The sequence below is a fragment of the Pristis pectinata genome, chromosome 14 (assembly GCF_009764475.1).
Source record: "Pristis pectinata isolate sPriPec2 chromosome 14, sPriPec2.1.pri, whole genome shotgun sequence".
In the NCBI taxonomy this organism is placed as follows: Eukaryota; Metazoa; Chordata; class Chondrichthyes; order Rhinopristiformes; family Pristidae; genus Pristis; species Pristis pectinata.
In genome coordinates this window covers 36,800,763-36,815,548 of record NC_067418.1, presented here as the reverse complement: position 1 = coordinate 36,815,548, position 14,786 = coordinate 36,800,763, and the positions used below count along the sequence as shown (strand labels likewise).

Genomic DNA, 14,786 nt, shown 5'->3' with positions numbered 1-14,786 from the left:
GACCAGGAGACAGCTGCCCAGGTCGGAGACTTCATCCAGTCTCCTACGGAGGAGGATAAGTACCCGGCTTTCAAAGACCTTCTTATTCGGACCTTCAGCCTCTCCCGTCGCGAATGCGCTGCCCGCCTGCTTCATCTCGACGGCCTGGGGGAATCCCCATCAGCCCTGATGAACGAGATGCTGGCCTTGGCTGAGGGACACAAGCCCTGCCTAATGTTCGAACAGGCCTTTCTCGAACAACTACCCGACGACATTCACCTGCTGTTGGCCGACGCCGATTTCAGCAACCCACGTGAGGTAGCTGCCCGGGCAGATGTCCTGCGGAAGGCCAAACGCAAGAGCGGATCATGTGTCAGCCAAATTGCCAGACTGCAGGCCCAACGCGTACCTAAACCAGTCCCTCACATCCAGGGCTTCGCGGCAAACCTACACAGGGCCCACATCTTCTCCAAGGTGGACCTCGTCAGGGGATACCACCAAATCCTGGTCCACCCTGACGACATCCCCAAAACTGCGCTTATCACTCCATTCGGCCTCTTCGAATTCCTTCGAATGCCGTTTGGCCTTAAGAACACCGTGCAGACTTTCCAGCAGCTGATGGACGCAGTAGGCTGCGACCTGGACTTCATGTTCATTTACTTAGATGATATACTAATCACCAGCCGTGACCACCAAGAACACCATTCCCACCTCCGCCAACTGTACTCCCATCTCCGTGATTTCGGCCTCACTATCAAACCGGCCAAGTGCCAATTCGGACTCGACTCTTATCAATTTCCTCGGCCACAGAATCACCAGTGAAGGAGCAACACCCCTACCTGCCAAGGTAGACGCTATCTGCCATTTTGCCTGTCCCAACACAGTCAAAGGCTTGCAGGAATTCCTGGGGATAGTCAACGTTTACCATCGGTTCATCCCTGCAGCAGCCCGTATCATGTGCCCTTTGTTCTCGCTGATGTCTAGCAAGGGCAAGGACATCACCTGGAACGACGAGGCTGCTGATGCCTTCATTAAGGCCAAGGACGCCCTGGCGGATGCCGTGATTCTGGTACACCCTAGGACAGACGTCCCAGCTGTCCTCACGGTGGACGCATCCAACACCACGGCTGGTGGGGTACTGGAACAACTAATCGAAGGCCGTTGGCAACCCTTGGTGTTTCTCAGCAGGCACCTTAGACCACCCGAACTGAAATACAGTGCTTTTGATCGGGAACTTTTAGCCTTGTACCTGGTGGTCCAGCATTTGCGGTACTTTTTAGAAGGCAGGCCTTTCACCGCTTTCACTGACCATAAGCGTTTGTCCTTCGCCTTCTCCAAGGTCTCCGATCCCTGGTCGGCTTGTCAGCAGTGACATTTGTCCTACATTTCCGAATTCACAACGGATATCCAACATGTCTCTGGAAAGGACAATGTTGTTGCTGACGTGCTTTCCAGACCGACCATCCAGCCTGTCCCTGGGTGTAGACTACATGGCCCTGGCTGACACACAGCAATCTGACGATGAGCTGCCCAGCTACAGAACCGCAGTCTCGGGCCTGCAGCTCCAAGATTTCTTAGTTAGTTCAGGTCAGCAGACCCTCATTTGCGACATCGCAACAGGTCAGCCCCGCCCTATAGTTCCTGCAGCCTGGCGGAAACGCATTTTCGACCCGGTACACGGGTTGGCGCACCCGTCCATCAGATCAACTGTCCAACTGGTCGCCAGCAAGTTCGTCCGGCACGGCCTGCGCAAACAGGTCAGTGAGTGGGCCAGGACTTGTCTGCACTGCCAGACATAAAAAATCCAACGGCACACCAAGGTCCCGCCACAGCAGTTCAAGCCTACCCGTAGAAGGTTCGACCACATCCACGTCGACCTCGTTGGTCCTCTGCCAGTTTCAAGAGGAGCCCGGTACCTCCTTACCATCGTGGACCGGTTCACGAGGTGGCCAGAGGCAACCCCTCTATCCGACATCGTGACTGATTCCTGCGCCCGGGTGCTGCTCACAACTTGGATCTCGCGTTTTGGTGTTCCGGCCCACATCACTTCAGACAGGGGCACCCAGTTTATCTCCAGCCTCTGGTCTGCATTAGCGAACATGCTAGGGACGCAGCTGCACGCCACCACGGCCTACCACCCTCAATCAAACGGGTTGGTGGAACGTTTCCACCGCCATCTGAAATCAGCCCTGATGGCCCGCCTGAAGGGTCCTAACTGGGTCGACGAACTGCCTTGGGTCCTGCTCGGCATACGCACTGCCCCCAAGGAAGATCTCCACGCTTCGTCAGCTGAACTCGTGTATGGTGCGCCCCTGGTCGTCCCAGGGGATTTCATACCTGCCCTTCGGGGCCAAGAGTAACAACCCATGGCAGTCCAGGAAAGACTGCGTGAGAGGCTCGGCAGCTTGGCACTGATTCCCACTTCGCAGCATGGTCCAGCCCCATCCTGTGAGTCCAAGGAACTACGAGACTGTAAGTTCATTTTCATTTGCAGGGGCACAGCCCAGGCACCGTTGCAATGACCATACAAGGGGCCGTTCCGAGTCATCAGGAATAATGGGTCTACCTTTATTTTGGACATTGGGGGCAAGGAAGAGGTTTTCATGACGGACCGCCTCAAACCGGCCCATTTAGATCTACAACAACCGGTCAAGGTCCCAACACTGCGACGCAGAGGCCGACCTCCTAAGCAACGGCTCGCACAGCCCACAAACCTTGGGGGGGGGTTTGTGTAGCGACTCACCATCCGAGCAAGCGAACCGGCTCAGCGGCCGGGTCACGCATCGTCGGAGCGGCGAGGCCCAAGATGGCGCTGGGCCTTCATCTTCCCCGAGCGACGGGGAGAACCCGCATGCGGGAAAAGTTTGATGACGTAGCGCATACGTCATTTCGGTGGATGGGAACCGTCCCTCTTAAAAGGCCCGCGCAAGGCGGGAAAATAAATCAGTTTTGTTCTGCAGCTCATTGACTAGTGTCTTACTTTCACATCGTGGTAGCAGCCACTACAATAGGATTTGGAACCAAAAGGTTATAATATTGACCACAATTTAAAAGGGAAATAATGTTATAATCTGGAAATAAGCAGAAAATGATATTACAGGGTTATGGGCTTGTATACATATTGAATGCATCAACCTCAAATTTCCCCTACGGGTGAAGTCATTCAATTTTATGCTGCACTAAGCAGTGGGGAGTGTAACATCCATTCATGAGTGGTGAATTCCTTTTCACATTCAGCATTCTATAGCCTCCACAAAAAGGAAAAGAGAGCATAACTATTCCCCTTCCTACATCACCTCAATGAGCCAAGGTACTCTCATCTATCCCATCCTGCCATGGAGCATTGTGATGGATATCAAAACAGCCATAATTCACCATGCTTATTATTCTATTATGTATTTTTCTAGCAATAGAACATCTGGGTACAATGTAGGCTTATAAATGTAGAAATCTGCATTCATCACACCTTGTTCCATAAACTCTTCCAAAGAATACAAATATTCTTAGTCACTTAAACACCAACAGTTCCTTAACTTGTGTAATTTTCTGTAACCTTAAGATGTCTTATTGGAGAGTCCCGCACCTAGAATGCACCAATGATTTGTTACCCACAAAGGAAGCTCAGTTATTTATTCTATATAGCATGCATAACAGCATGACTACCGAGCATGTGCCCCTATATATCTGCACTTGATAAACTCCATTGCAGTACAAGTAAATAAACAGTTTAGAATATTGTTTTGCTAAACTGCAAGTAAATTTCCATTCTTCCTCTTTTATTTACCAAAAATCCATTTGCTTTCTTAAAATGCTGCAGGAAATTTCCAATTTAGAAATTAGATAACTCTTTTTGTTTGAAAGTATCAAGCCCATGTGATTTTAAATAACTGCCTGGAGAACTCCCCAAAAGACTTAACAATCCAAAATATATTTCAAATTATAACCATTACTTTCCACAAGCATTAACTGATCTCCAATATGGCAGATAGGAATCACATTCACATTATGATCCAGTCTGCTATTTGCCATATTGACAAGGGCATCTGGACAGTGCATATTGACATGGGCATCTGGACAGTGCATATTAATAATACCAATATGCACTGTCCAGACCTGAAGCAAATCTTCTGCATTACCAAAAAAAAGACGCAAAAATCAGTTTGAGGCACCACTGCATGCACGATTCATCCCAAGGCATCTGATGCTAGTTCCAGACTGCCTGGTACGTTACAACCAACAAGGTGAAACAACTGAAACCTTTATCACCAATGATGATGTAACAGCCAGAGTAAATAAGAGGCCAGCAAGAATCAAAGATCTTGGAACAAAATTAAAGGGTAACAGGAACAAAAAGATCTGCAAACAAGATTTCATGAATATGTGCTGTGATATAATGAATATTAAGTTAGAGAATAATTGTCAAGCAGGCTATGATGTAGACAAATTCTGGCAGGTGCTAATTTATGAAGCATAATCTGGGAGACTGATCACTGCAGATTGTGAAAATAATGTGGGCATTCTAATTATATATTTAGCAAAAAGGACCATCAGTGCTTTAACAATCAAACTGCTTAAGTGAAGTAATAATCACTTGTTCTAAAAAGGGTTGAGCTAAGTAAATATTTTAAATGATGATGGCTGAGGGTCAAGTCTAAGGAACATCTCAAATGATCAAAACAACCATGGCTCTTCTTGTGGACATCTGGCACAGGATGAGTGAACAACGAGAAGTATCAGGAATCCAACCATGGATCTATGTGACGGGATGTAAAAAAGCTACTCAGGAATGGAATCTCTATTAACAAAGTAGTGAGAGAAACAACAGAGCACAGAAGGCAGCATAGATGCAACATACTGTATGTCATCATGACCCCGGTTTAACCTTATGTTCTCTCATCCTTGTCCACTGTATCTATTAGAAAGTGATGCATTTTTTCCTTGCTTTGAAAATCTGTGACATCAAGACTATCGCAGTTTACAACCAATTAGATGTTGCTAATATCAGCTGCCCTAGCCAGAATGAAGCACACTGCAAAAAGTTTAATTGCCATAGTGATCTTGACAACCACAGAAAGTGGAATTGAATATTTACTATTCTAGTTGTGATTATAGTAAGTGACATAGCTCTGTGATAGCCTCCTTGATAATACAAGGATGCTTGACACACTGTTCCTAAATGAGGGGAGAGCAGATCAGATTTAAACCTTATTGAACGTATGCTTTAACATTTTGGGCAGGCATCCTTATGGGTCCAACATAGCAATCCAGGCAGTTTTAGTGAAGAATGTGTCACATGTTGCCCTGTGTATTAGATCTGTAGGCCTCTAATTTACATCACAAAATGGTGAAAGCACAATCAAATTCCAGGCACAAATCCCTTGACCATCCAACATTTCATAAATATCATAAATGAACACTTCAAACACAGGAATTCTTTTTGTTATTTATATATTTTTTGGAGCCAAGATGGTGGGCTCTGTGTGGTACTGCTGCATGGCTGCAATAGGACCATCCTTGGTTCAGTGACTGTATCCTTACCTCTGAATTAAAACATGAGATCCCAAGGGCAAATCCAGAGATGAAACCGCAATATAAACACTGATATGTCAGTGCAATATCCAGGGAGGTCAGCACTGCAAAATGTACTTTCTTTCACAATAACATCACAAAGACCTCCAAAGGTGATATAAAAGATTATACGACAGTATTTAAAGGTGGTAGGAAATCCTCCTGGTGTCCTAGCTAATATGATCAATTATAATCAGCTCTCATAATCAATATTTTCCCCTTTATCAATTTTTCAAAATCATCCAAGCCCTCAAACATGCTATATACTTTATGACATTTATAAGCCTCTTCTCAAAAAAACCACCATCCTCTATCTATAGTTAGCCAAAGATGACACTTCCTATACAATCTTATTGCTCAATAGAATGCATCTTTGAGTAGTTCCTTAACCATATACTATTGGACAACTTTCACCATAACTTTTAATCCAATTTCCCACTCATCAACCATCTTGCCCTTCATACTAGCTTAGGTTTAAGACCAGTTTTGGACAAGAATATTATTGAACTGAAGTGAAATTCTGTCACATTATGAACACTTTTCCAAAGAAGTTCCTTTACTGTTGTTATACATTAAAAGAAAAGCCGGCATTTGAGTTTACTTTGGAAGCTAATAACATTCAAAGAGAAGAGCCAAGGACAACTTACCAGATACTAGCATTTCTAGATTTATAGGTCAGGTTGCAGTTAGCCTGTTGACTTTTAACAACTTTAAGAATTTTAACAACTTTTAAGAATTTTCGTGAACCAGATGGGGTTTATAAACACTAATCCAGTAATTTTATGGTCATTATTTCCAATATTATCTTATTATTCCACATTAAATTTAATGACTTGAATTTGAATCCCACGACTGCTGCTGATAACCTTAAGTTCTAGACCGACTTCTGACATAGTTTACAAGTTTCTCCTTCATTCAAACTTACTAGCGTCATTTGACTCCTTCCCATTTACTCCCAGCACCGTGAAGTGGTAATTAGAACAGAGCAGGTGATCAAGAGACATACCCCACATTGAGGCCATCTGTTTTTGTTTAAAGCCAATCGTACTTTTATACTCCAAATATCAATATAAAGCCAAGTACATATTCAAATGTAGATTTATAGTCAATTTAAAATCTGCAATACATCTGTAAATGCATTATACTTGTATTTTCTATGCAGTGTTAATTTCAATAAGTTAATGAGGAACTACAACATAGATATCTAGAGTGTAGAAACACAAAAAGAAAGTTTAGAAACAGACCTGTGAAAGTGACTTCAAAAATATGTGAGATTCAATTTCAAATGCACTGCTGAATATCAAAACTGGCATAAATGTATGAATAAGCAGCAATGGATTGATGTTTGCAATAGTTTCACTGTACTTGCGCACCTATAAAAAAACAGATAAAAGAATTATGAATCTGTAGTAATATATAATAAATAGAATTGCATAGCATACACAACCCCATATATTCACTCTGTGCTAAAATTATGTTTTGGGTATTAGGAGACCATCTACTCATCTAATCTATCCTTTAAAATCATCCATATGTTTCTATTTATACAGCAATTCCCTAATAACCTTTACCCCTTCGACACTAGAAATTTATTCAGACCTTCTTGAAATCTACCATGATTTTCTGATTTACCACACCATTAATAATCTACTGAACAATGTGATCATCTTATAACCAAACAGTGCAGTTTTACTCTTTCCCTTCCAACTCTATTAATTTAATTACAACACTCAATTCTCAAATCCTATCCCTCTCCTTTCAGCCCAAGCCATCATTCACATATTTACTGTCACATGACAACATTTCAAAAGCTCTCTCCAATGACTTCTTTAAATCACCATTATAAACCTTCAAAACAAAAAAAATGGTGCTACTTTATCCTATACATAATTCCCCTCAGCATTTTTACCTATTGTTGGTAATATCTGCTGCTTCTCTTCATCTCAAGTTCAAAGGCATTATGCTTGCATAGAAGTTTTTCCTATGGCTTCATTATACTCTAGCTCTGCAAACTCGCATCTTCCATTCTTCTTACTCGAGTACAGATTGCACACATCACCTCCTAGCTCTCCCATCCCACTGCAACCCACTGCTGCAGACAACATGAATACCTTGCTATCAATGCATCAATCTTCCAGCCAAAACAGAATTTAACTTTTCAATCACATCTGGAGACTGCAATTAAGTAACAATAATCAATTTTATACAAAATCCGTATCCTTGACTAACTCCATTTCCCTAAATAAGTAATCAATTTGTATTTTGTAGGTAGTCTCCATTCAATGCAATTGTTGTAATGTTACTATTGTTCCAATTTTCAGTTACAACTCTGCTTTAGTTTATAGTTTCTATTTTAAAATATATGCCATACTCTGCGATACCAAGATAGTTTAAGCAGACTTAATGCCAAATAGTTTTTACTCTCAAATAAAAATACTGCTGGAGGAACTCAGTGGGTCAGGCATCATCCGTGGAGGAAAATGGACAGTCGATGTTTCGGGTTGAGGCCCTTCATCTGGACTTCATCTGCTTTTTTTTGTCCCAGATTCCAACATCTGCAGTCTCTTATGTCTCTATTTGTCCTCAGACATCCAGTTTGCTCCAAGTGTCATAAATCCCAATGCTCACTGGGGATTCAACTGACAGATGCTAGAATTATAATCCAAAAATTCACTGGACTGCTACATTACTCTACTACTTAAAATGCAGCTTGGTGTTTAGATTGAAGCTTCTTAAAAAGCAGCTTCAATCTAAACACCATGTCTCTTGTTAACACCATAGTAATTCTTATTCATACTTGATAACATGCAGACATCGTCAATGTCCTTGGCAAGAATCTTTAAATATTTTGTTCAGACAAAAGGCTATGTTGAAGTAGTACTACTACAGTGATAATTCTGCAGTGTGATTGGTTCCTGAATCCCAGATTTCATTATGTGAAGGGATATACAAGGTGCTAAGGTTCCAAAATCTTATTGAGCTTCTGAAGGGAACATCAAAGTCCAACAGAATGACATTCAAACAACCATATGACTTTTAACAAATGTTTTTTAAAGATTTTAACAAAATTAGGTATTACTCTACAGTAGGATTAAGATTCATACCAATGGATACTTGACACTTAATGCCCCAAAAGCAATACCGGACATGCAGACAATTACAGTGTACGGAAGCTTTATTCTCTTCAGCAGAGTTCTGATCACAGCTGAAAAATAGAGCACATCAAATTTTCATAAGCTAAATAGAAATACCCCACATTGGTACGGAAATCAATTCAAATCAAACAAGGACTTGAATAACTACAAAAACACTTTACATTTTATAACTGTTCTAATCATTTCATTTTGCCTCCTAGGAATATTTCGAGGAATAGCCCCATTCAAGAAACAGAATGCTAAAATAAGTATAATAACATATTAATCCATGACAGCAATAAAATAAAAACACCATTGTTTTTCACAAAAATATCAAACAAAAAAATGGAGATATTGAACATGATTACCACAATAAGAATTTTAATGAAAACATTTAAAGGCCACAAAAGACAGCTGAATGCATAATGTTATATGTAATATTGCAAATTATAAAATGTTATGTTAAATTTTGGATTCAGGCACTTATCTAACAACTCCTGCATAACAAGAGCATTAACAATTGCAGGGCTCGCAGAGTGCTCTGAAATAGGGAACAGAGAATGCTTGAAAATTTAGAAAGAAAATTCTGCAACAAGAGGCCAATACAGTTGATTAACTGGTTTTGGGAGAGGGCGATGGCTGAGGACTGGTGGGGGAAAATCCAAAATTCAGAGATTGAAATAAGTGTTTAATACTAGAATTAGTTTTATACATTGAATTGTCTTTTGTGCCTTTAAATGTCTTCAATGAAGTTTACATTTATGCACCTCATCTAAAATCCTTAACATGGATTTTTTTTTTACCCAGAGATATGATTGTGGGCTAAACTTATACAGCAGTTTAGGTGCATGCAATGCATCTAATCTTCCAGCTATACTGAGAAGTACTTTTGTCCCCCCTTGGCCTTCTCTATAGCAATTCTTCACAATTTCTGAAAAACAAGATAATAAATTTTAAAAGAATAAAAAGTGCATCTTTGAGAGAAAGTACATTGTTTTGATTACACACTAATGGTTTGAGAAACTTCAGAAAAGATTTTAAGCTCATGAAGATCTTCCAAGGTGTAAGAAAGGAAGAATACTTAATTTTCAAGGAAAGATAAATTTTGAAGCCACCTCCATTTCACTCATTTGCACCATCAAAACTGCAAACAGCCACAGCATCAAGAAATACAAAGATAATACCAAACATATTTTTCCATTACTGCTTCCATGCCCTCTAATTCTGAAAACATGTAGTGGACTGTTGGATAGCAAAAAAAGATCAACACTATCTTTTCAGCATTCTTTGCCACATTCCACTCGCCTACCCAACTTCTCCATGCCCACCATTTCCCCAAAGCCCTTCACCAAACATCCCATCCCTTTGCCTACTGAACCTATATCTTTGTCTAGTCCTTCCCCCATCTTCTCTTGTCAAAAAATTTGTCAAAGAGATCCATCTTGTCTTCGTTTGACCCTTTCCCATTAAGTTACCAAAAAAAAGTATCCCTTTTTGGCCCCCATGCAAGTAAATATTGTAAATTATAAACTTAGAATAGAAAAGTAAACCATTCAGCACAACTAGTAACATCCTTAGCTTTATGCTTTACACAAGCCTCCTCCAAATCCTAACTTCATTGCACCCCATCAACATATAATTCCTCTTCCCTTTGTACTATTCTGGTTTTCCTATGGTGACAAGTTCCAAATTCTTTGTGCAGTCAAGTAAAGAAGTTTGCCCCAAATCCCTTATTCTAATCATTAGTAATTGTTATTTGTGACCCAGGTTTTGGATTATCTCACAAGTGGAAATGTGGTAGTTTTTTGAAAGCAGTCTTTGCTGAAACCAGTATCATTTTCCGTAAATTTCATATCCTCACATACACATAACACTCTTTAAAATTTACTTTTCAATCAGCTTCCATCATTTTTACAGGGAGAGTACTTTAGTTTCCAGCAACTGTGAATGAAAGCATTTCTTCATATTGCAGGGATTCTCTGGGTTACAGAAGGCCTGACTTAAGGAAATCTGACTAAATGCAAAGTCTCCCATAAAAATGTTTAAAGCATTTTTCAAGACAGGAAGATTAGTTACCAAAATGCAAATATCTTCAGGAGTTATGGAATAAGGGTAGGAGCTAGTTATTTCAAAAGACAACCATTCTTCAAAAAAAAATCTGTTAACATGTATCCTCCCCACAATAATCAAATTGACACCATTGTCTGTTAAGAACACAGGGCTGCCAGTTCACAGTGGAAGGCCACTTGAAAGATTTACTTTGGAAAATGACAAGGCAAATCTCTTCTATTGAGACTTAGAAACATAGAAACATAGAAACAGAAAACCTACAGCACAATTCAGGCCTTTCGGCCCACAAAGCTGTGCCGAGCATGTCCCTACCTCAGAAATTACTAGGCTTACCCATAGCCCTCTATTTTTCTCAGCTCCATGTACCTATCCAAAAGTTTCTTAAAAGATCCTATCGTTTCCGCTCCTACCACCATTGCCGGCAGCCCATTCCACGCACTCACCACTCTCTGAGTAAAAAAACTTACCCCTGACATCTCCTCTATATCTACTCCCCAGCACCTTAAACCTGTGTCCTCTTGTGGCAACCATTTCAGCCCTGGGGAAAAGCCTCTGAGTATCTACCCAATCAATGCCTCTCATCATCTTATAAATCTCTATCAGGTCCCCCCTCATCCTCTGTCGTTCCAAGGAGAAAAGGCAAAGTTCCCTCAACCTGCTTCCATAAGGCATGCCCTGCAATCCAGGCAGCATCTTTGTAAATTTCCTCTGCACCCTCTCTATGGCCTCCACATCTTTCCTGTAGTGAGGCGACCAGAACTGAGCACAGTATTCCAAGTGGGGTCTGATCAGGGTCCTGTATAACTGCAACAATACTTCTCGGCTCCTAAATTCGATTCCCCGATTGATGAAGGACAATACACCATATGCCTTCTTAACCACAGAGTCGACTTGTGCAGCCGCTTTGAGCATCCTATGGACTCGGACCCCAAGATCCCTTTGATCCTCCACACTGCCAAGAGTCCTACCATTAATACTATATTCTGCCATCATATCTGACCTACCAAAATGAACCACTTCACACTTATCTGGGTTGAACTGCATCTGCCACTTCTCAGCCCAACTTTGCATCCTATCTCTGTCCCGCTGTAACCTCTGATAGCCCTCTATACTATCTACTACACATCCAACCTTTGTGTCATCCGCAAACTTAGTAACCCATCCCTCCACTTCTTCATCCAGGTCGTTTATAAAAATCACAAAGAGTAAGGGTTCCAGGACAGATCCCTGAGGTACACCACTGGTCACTGACCTCCATGCAGAATCCAACCCTTCAACAACTACTCTTTGCCTTCCGTGGGCCAGCTAGTTCTGGATCCACATTGCAATGTCCCCTTGGATCCCATACCTCCTTACTTTCTCAATAAGCCTTGCTTAGGTAGTGTCCAATTATGGGAGCCACACTTTAGGAAGGATGTGATGACTAAAGAGGAAGAAGGAGATTAGTCGTACGAGACTGAGGTGGTTCTTCCAGGAACAGAGGAAGTTACGAAGAGATCTGAGAGCAGTATTAATGATAATGGGATTGGACTGGGAACTGTTTCTCAACCAGCAAGGACAACGGTGCAAGTGGCCTCCTTCTGTGTTTCTAGACCACATTTCTGCCCACCTGACCAGACCATCTCTGTGCTTCTACAGTCTAAACCTTTCCCACCATTCAACCCAGGACCAGTCTTGCAGCACTTGCAAACCTGTTTCTCACGCCTTCTTTGTAAAAATACTTCATCAGTGTAACATCCATTGATGAAGGCCACTAAAAGTAGCCATTGGATGTGGGACATTCTCATTCTGTTCCATTCTAACTACACACGGGAAGACAATAAATAGTTTCTGACATATGGGGGAAAAAAATCAATTTACAGACAGTTCTCAGGAACAAAACCTGGGGACTGCCTGTACTCCTCAAGTTCCAGTTCCAATGAGTTTAGAATTTATGGCTTCTATTAACGACCCACTTGTCAAAAGGAAGAGTTTTTCCTCAGTCAAAACTAACCATCTTGAAAACTTCCATTAGATAACTCTTAATCTTCAGAGTTCCAAGCTGTATAGTTTTAACTTTTACAACTACTTCTCATGACTGAAGTGCTTCGTCCCCATTTAATATTCATGCGAATCTCCTTAATCTTTTCAAAAATCTTTGCTAAAGGGCAGTGCCCCCAATTATGGACAATACTCCAGATGAGGCCTAATCAGAAATACAAAAAAATTCTACAATTACCTCTGCTGACAAATTCTGTTCTTCTGATTATAAAGCCAAGCAAAAAGCATTTTTTAAACCCACTTTACTAACTTTCCATGTCACCTTTGAGGAGCTGTGCAGATGAACACAAAGAGCCAAGTCTCTATCCACACTTTTCAAAATTCTGTCGTTTATAGTAATTATTAGAATTTATATTAATTATCAGAAGTTTATTAGAATCAGGGAAGTCTGATAAAGGGTCACTGCACAGAATGCCATAGGGTCATTTTGGATTATAGACACAGAAGAGCAAAATTCAACCACACCAGAAGTTCAAGGCAACAATCATCATTAAATATACTTTTACACATTTCTTTTGTAGACTGTTTTACTGCAGAATGTGCTGAGGAAAGCATCAGGTAAGGTCCAGGTAACCTTTAAGAGAAAACCACTGGAGGTTTGGGGGATGTCAATTGGATGGAATGAGGAGGACGCAGAGTCAGGGATTAGTATCAGAGTTGGAAGCCCAAAGGAGGTTCAAAGGTAGCCTGTCTGAGTTGAATAGCCAATGAGAAGCATACGACTTACTTTCCTGCATAATGCCCTCAAGGATCATTGCACCTGGAATTACAATAGTCAACATCCATCTGGCACAGAAATCGCATCATCATGCAAGCACAATTCAGCACCAGAGTTGCTGCCACTAACTCCTTTTATACTGAATTTTCCAGATAGACCAGTTCCTGAGGAAAAGATGCCACTCTTTTCATTCTCCTAACAAAAAAACTCAAGCCTTCTGGCCTTACAAACTATCATCTGGCTCCAATTTTCCTTTTCTTTATGAAGCTCTTAAGCACGTTATCTCTAAAATCCATACCCATCTTCCTCACAACTTAATGTCTGAATTTCTCCAATTTAGTTTCAGCCCTTACATAATAACAAAACTAACCAAAATAATAGCTTACAGTTACTTTGATGATAACCATTTTACACTACCCTACTTCAATCTTCTTGCTCCCTCAACAGCCTTCAGCAGTTAAACATACCATCCTCCTTTGGCACCTCTCTTCAGCTACCATGATGACTGTGGGCTACTACTTCCATGGTTCATTCTGATCTATTCAATCAAAAGGTAGAGCATCTCCAGCAAAGGCGTTCTGCCTCTACAGCGTTAGTACTAGAGTTTTCCATTGATTATCCTTTGTCTGTATCAACATCATGTTAGGACATGATATCAGGTTCCAAGTGTAAATCAACATTCAGTTCTACGCCTCTCAATCCATCTAATGCTTCAGTGCTGCCAACCTACTCATACGATGTTCAGATGGTAACCTGTGTCCAACCTCTCGCACAAACTCCACATAACTCCTATTCTACTACTCCTGACCACTACCTCGAGTTAATGTCGGATGTTCTCAATCTCAGAGTCCCGTCTGACCCTCTACTAGGCTTCCAACCTAAAGGTGCCGCGTACACCTCTGAAGGAAACCGTAATAACGGCATGACTTGTTTAAAAGGCAACTGGAACTGCAAAGAGAAACTTTTCTTACTCCACTCTGCCAACGCTAATTGCAGTTCTTATATTACTATCATAAGGATTTTACCTCCGAATAGAAAAGTTCCAAAGATGAAGAGAATGACGTGTGGCAGATCTTGGGCGATGATTCCGTATTTGGCGCTTTTCAAAATCATTTGCTTTATTTGTTCATTCCTTTCAAATGGCCCAAAGTCCAAGTCGGCAAAATTCACTTGATCACCATCTCCGCCCAGAGTACGCCACGACAGACCTCGCGTAACGTTGAGCAACACGTCCATGATTCCCACTCTTGTAATGGCGCCCTGTCCGGCAGTTCACC

The 14,786-nt window shown here is 41.5% G+C and overlaps 1 protein-coding gene across 1 annotated transcript in view; it reads right to left on the bottom strand.

Annotated features, from left to right (window-relative positions):
* LOC127577987 (sodium/hydrogen exchanger 10-like) overlaps positions 1–14,745 on the bottom strand; it is a 160,533-nt gene extending 145,788 nt beyond the window's left edge. Inside the window, exons 1-3 of the mRNA XM_052029694.1 lie at positions 14,535–14,745; positions 8,652–8,752; positions 6,792–6,920 (exon numbers count right to left, since the gene is read on the bottom strand). Of these exons, the coding sequence (XP_051885654.1) occupies positions 6,792–6,920; positions 8,652–8,752; positions 14,535–14,745 (441 nt within the window). The remainder of the gene's footprint in view (positions 1–6,791; positions 6,921–8,651; positions 8,753–14,534) is intronic.
* Positions 14,746–14,786: the final 41 nt, after the last annotated feature.